This window comes from Suricata suricatta, chromosome 13, assembly GCF_006229205.1.
Source record: "Suricata suricatta isolate VVHF042 chromosome 13, meerkat_22Aug2017_6uvM2_HiC, whole genome shotgun sequence".
Lineage (NCBI taxonomy): Eukaryota > Metazoa > Chordata > Mammalia > Carnivora > Herpestidae > Suricata > Suricata suricatta.
The window spans coordinates 86,122,331-86,127,854 of NC_043712.1; the positions used below are offsets into that span (position 1 = coordinate 86,122,331).

At 44.5% G+C, this 5,524-nt stretch overlaps 1 protein-coding gene across 1 annotated transcript in view; it reads left to right on the plus strand.

The window, feature by feature from the left end:
- LOC115275981 (spermatogenesis-associated protein 31E1-like) overlaps positions 1-5,524 on the plus strand; it is a 70,924-nt gene that overhangs the window by 61,340 nt on the left and 4,060 nt on the right. The window contains exon 2 of the mRNA XM_029919692.1: positions 5,111-5,161. Within this exon, the coding sequence (XP_029775552.1) occupies positions 5,111-5,161 (51 nt within the window). The remainder of the gene's footprint in view (positions 1-5,110; positions 5,162-5,524) is intronic.

Genomic DNA, 5,524 nt, shown 5'->3' on the forward strand with positions numbered 1-5,524 from the left:
TCTATTTATTTATTTTGAGAAAGTGAGTGTGCAAGTGGAGGAGGGGTAGATCCAGAGAGAGAGAGAGAGAGAGAGAGAGAGAGAAAGGGAGTCCCAAGCAGATTCTAAGCTAGCAGCACAGAGCCCAATGCGGGGCTCAGACTCACAAACCATCAGATCATAACCTGAGCCGAAGTCAGACCCTTCACCGACTGAGCCACCTAGCACCCCACATTGCCCAATTTTCAAAGGTGGTAGAGAGAATGTAGCAACAACTTTGATTTATCACTTTCTGCATCGGATCTCTGAAAATTCACGCTCTCCATTCTATGTTGTCCAGAAAAGGGCAAACATCATTATAATCATATAAACCATGACCAGACAAAATTCACATACAATACAATCAGCTGTGCTGCTGGAAACACATGTGGCCAACCAGTTGGCTTTATCACTGTAACTGGGGTCACTAGAGCCAAGTGAGTTAAGTCTGGGTCAGGTTTGCCCATAAAACTGCAGAGACGAACTGAGAGACGGATGTGGGCAACTTCCTGCTCAGCCCCAAAGGAACGCAAGTAAATATTTCACTGTCAAGGAAAATGGGTGCATCGCTGAATCAGAATCTACTAAGTGCTTTGAACTAATAAAATAGGTTTTGTCAACCTGATATCCAGTATGTCCTAATAAAATCTGTTTCAAGTCCCTTTCAACTTACTTGGTCCCCTGAGGATCCAGGAAGCGAATTACTGCCATTTTCATAAAAATCTCCCAGTTTCATTTATAGTGAGGGACGCTTCCTTGTCGCTTAGAGACCAAAATAATCCACATCCTCGAACCATTCATCACATATCGTATTTTGATCCTGAGAGTCATTTTATTGTCCTTCCTGGGACCCAGTCGGTAGGTTGTCTTTTCTGTCTTCCTTATCTGTGCTCCATACTTTTTCAGTGCTCAGAAAACATATACATGAGCCTGTTTTTAAGATTCAAAAGCTCCTCCTGGAATATTCCAGAGTAGATGACAACCGTTCACACCTCACCAGCATATATGAGAGCACTTGTTACCGTTCCCCTCCTCCACCATCGTTTTTTAGTTTAGCCAATCTGATGACGGAAGACGCGTTACCATATCATCCCACGGGTGCAGCTTGCACTGTCCATGAAAAATCCCGGTTAATGAGGCAAATTGGATGCAACTTAATTTATCATAGCAAGCTAAAAGGATATAGATTATATGCAGCAAAAGCATCCTCTGTGTAGCGAGGACAGTGAAAATTTTACCTTTCAGATCTCATCAAACTGGCTTTATCTATAAAAATATTTACATTGGAACCGAAGCTGCTTTCTAGAGACTACCAGGAATATGAAGAAATTGAGTTTCTCAGGCAGCATTTCCCGGCAAGTCCGGGAGAAATGAGGAATCCTTTGGACGTTCTTGTCTATTTCAGGGGATCTATGTCTCTCTAGCCCGGAACGTGGGACAGGTCCTCTATTCACCTTCCTGACTTTGGATAGATGAGACAGAGGCACCAAAGCACTCGCTGTCATGACCGGGGCCGGTGAGTGAGTGCTCCTAAGGAAAGCATTTCTCAAACCTTGGCCTTCATCACAGAGGAGGCTCCGTGCCACAGATCTTGTCATGTTAGCAGAGGAAGCACAAGGAGGAGGCCAAACAGGGACGGAATCCATCTCCATGAGCATCAGTGTCATTAAGAAGCATGTAATGAGCAGGATGACACCACCTCCGAAACAGGGCCGTGCGAATGTCCGTCCAGTGTAAATACACAGAGGCTTTGTGGGTCTCTTATGAAAAGATACATATTATGCATAAACATTGGATCAATATTTATAACTAAACAAGCAAAATGCAAGTCACATCTGAATTTCTCCAAAGGTAGCTATCTATTTCAAATGTTTACTTTTCCCCATATTTTATTTAGGAAGATCACCTTTCCATCTGTCACATGTCCAGCTCAGGGCTGATGAGCCTAAGGGTCACTGGCCTGAATTCAAATACATTTGTGCCTCTTCTTCATGCTTTAATAAAGGCTCGTCCAACAAGGGCGAGGCCTGGTCTGATCTGTTTTCTGTCAAGTCACGGTCACCTTGCTCCAAGAGCCTGGGTTGTATGCCGGCCAGACACCAGGTCCTGCTGCTGAGTATGATCAGAGCTCAGCGAGGGTGACAGCCACAGGCCAGCACCTTCATTTACTGCTGAAGCTCTGGAGCCAAGGTCAGGCAAGCGCCATCCACTGAGAAGCACAGGTCTGCCTGGTGTATATTTGGGTTGGAAACTGTCAGAAGCGAGCTTGCTTGAATGCAGCATGTTGTAAACAGGGCAGTGGGAGGCAGCGGGAACAATGCCCCTTGAAAACAGAAAGTGACTTTGGGATCTTTAAGGGGTTGAGAACAAAGACTGTTCTAGAGCACAAAGCTCCTCGTAATTTGCTTTTCTCTTCCTTTTGTTAGGAGGCTTTTGGCTTTTTTTTTTTTTTTTTTTTTTTTGCTATGTTCAATTTTATTCCCAGTAGGGTTGTTTACATTACGGTGTGTCTTAGCATTTAAAAGTTACAAGTTAACATGTATAAATTATAGAGAAGGTGTAAGGGGTAGTAAAAAGGAACCCGTAAGCATCCCAACCTGCCTAAAAAATGCAATATCATCCCCATCCTCAGAGACGTCTGTGTATCCCTTGCCTTGGTCATGGACCCCATTCATTATTCACAGTGTTTTCTTTATATTTTTACCAAAGTAAATGCATTGCTAAATTATATCTTATTTTATTTTGTATAGCTTTGAAATTGGAACAAATGAAATCATTCTGTACAATTTTTCTGCAAACCGCCTTTATTTTATTTTAATTTTTAAGGTGTATTGAGAGAGAGAGAGAGAGAGGAGAGAGAGAATGAGCTGGGGAGGGGCAGAGAGAGAGGGGGAGAGAGAATCCCAAGCAGGCTCTGAGCTGTCAGGGCAGAACCTGACCTGGGGCTCAAACTCATGAACCGTGAGATCATAGCCTGAGCCAAAACCAAGAATTGGATGCTCAACCGACTGAGTTACCTAGGTGCCCCTATTTTATTTTACTTCTTGCTCAGTAGAAAGAGAAATGTTAGTCTTGCAATTTCAAAATTTTCCCTTCCTACATAATTTACTACACAATTTACTCTTCTGATGTTAAGCTGTATTCCGTTTGTTAACTTGAGCATGATACTTGGCATATCACAGGGTACTTATTTTCCATTTGATTGGACTGGGTTGTTCCCCATTTTTTGCTATTATATAACTAGGGAGTTTCTCTAGTTCCAGCAGTGAAAGCACTCCGTCAAAGGGCCCACTCTCTTCCAGCGAAGGCGGGTCTGGTAAAGCGTTTTCTGAATTGACGGCACTAACTCACCTGAGTCACCAGCAAAACACTCCATATCAAAAAAATTCTCAGAACCTAAACTACTTTCTAGATACTAACCTGAATGCTAAGAAATTCAGGTTCTTGGATAGCATTTTGCTGCAAGCCTTGGAGAAATGTGGAATCTTTTGGAAGTTCTTATCTAATCTACTTAAGGGAGTTCTCAGAAACAAAGGAGAAAAGGGGAGGAAGACAAACTATTTGTAGAAATAATGGCTAGAACCTCACCAAACTGGATGGAAGATCTGAATCTGTAGATTCGATGTTTACCTGTAGGAAAATAAAAGCAAACAGATCTGCTCTTATATACACCACAGTCAAGTGGTGAAAAAACAAAGGGAAAACTTTGAAATTGCGAGACAAAAACTTCTCTTTCTGCTCCAGAGGACCACAACTAGATTAGCCAATGACTTTTAGTCAGAACAGCGGAGAAAAGGTTTTGAGATGACAGTAGTAAAAAATCTGAAAGAAAAAATTTTGTCAACCCAGAATTCCATATCTAGCAAATCTGTCTTTCCAAAATGTAGACCAAGGGATTTTTCCAGATATACAAACTTACAAGAATTACTGAAGGAAGCCTTTTTAACTAGAAAAAAAAAAAAAACAACACAAAGGCTTCTTATATTTGAAAATGCTAGATGTGTTAAAGAATGTATGTGCATGTGTGTGTATGTGTACAGAATGTTCTAAAAGTGTTTTTGCACTTTAATCTCTACTGGTTTCAGAAGCAAAAATCCTAAAAACTTATGAAAAACAAACTTTGAAGGTTTAGCTATTTTAATTTGTTTTATACTTAGCTTTGTAAATTTTGAATAATTCTTTTAAGTTTATTTATTTTGAGAGAGAGAGAGTGCACACATGAGTGGGGGAGGGACGGAGAGAGAGGGAGACAGAGAATCCCAAGCAGGCTCCACAGTCAGCACAGAGCCCCACACAGGACTTGAGCAATGAGATTGTGACCTGAACGGAAATCAAGGGTCAGATGCTCAACCAAGTGCTCCGGTTTTGAATACTTATTAATTTAATTTCCTAAGTCGCTCTAGCTGAAGATTATTTATTCATTGACACAAAGCATTTTAAAATGTTTTCAAAATTCACACGGCTGAAGGAGCACAAAAGAAATTTGAGTTCCATGTCTGGAGCGATCCAAGACAAAACCATATTATGTAGGGAAATGGGGAGTTGCAGACAGAGGGCATCCGAGAGTGAAACTCCCCAGGAATTAAGCAAAAATTCCAGGGACAACCCCAGAGTTTTAAAAGCTATGAAGCTGGTGGAGTGCAAATCGAGATCTCCAAGGAAGCAGGGATTATCTGAGTTGCAGGGGGAACGAAAAAACACCTTGACAGAGGTCTATCTCCGACCAGGGAGGAGGGTGGTGCTGGAGGTGCAGGAGGGCAGGGGAGGGAGCTGCAGGCTGGGAGGGGCTGTGGTCCAGCTACATCTGTCCCCTCCCTGCCCTCAGGAGCCCTTTGTGACCAGGCCTTGGCTCTGTGATGTAGGCCTGGGTCTCTTGTCCCCAAGTACAAGCTCAGGGCTCAGTGGGGTGAGGGCAGCGGTGGGACCAGACACTAAGGTGTCGCAGAGGAAAGAGATGGAGAATATTCTCTTCGCTCTGAAAAGCATTAGCTCCTGTTGGCTGAGCTCCAGTCCCATCTGCTGGACAAGTAAGACCACCTTCGCCTTCCTGTGTGGACTGTGGCTCCTCCTCCTGCTCCTCCCCCGCTTCCAGACGGGTCCACCGTCCTCCCCGCCACGTCGGAGACACAGAACCAGCAGGAAGGTAAGGAGCCGTGGCCAGGACCCAGCAGAGCAGGATTCTATCATCTTTCCGTGATTATTTCCACTCTGCTGAGTCACCGGAGAGACTCCTGGGATGGGAAGGAACAGAATGCCCTCCTTCCAGGGAGAGCCAGACCAGGCAAGGGTGAGAGGGGCAGGAGGATTTCCTCCCCAGAATCTCAGGCCAGAAGGCTGGTGTGGTACAGGCTCCGGAGCCGCGTCCTAAACACAGTGACCAGAGGACTGAGGCCACGCGCTCCATCTCCAGGGGAAACAGGCCCCCGAGCACTGGGCCGGCAGCCCCCTCCCTGCTCCCCAGGACAAGTCTCCTCTGTCTGGGCTGATCGAGGGCAGCGCTGAGCCC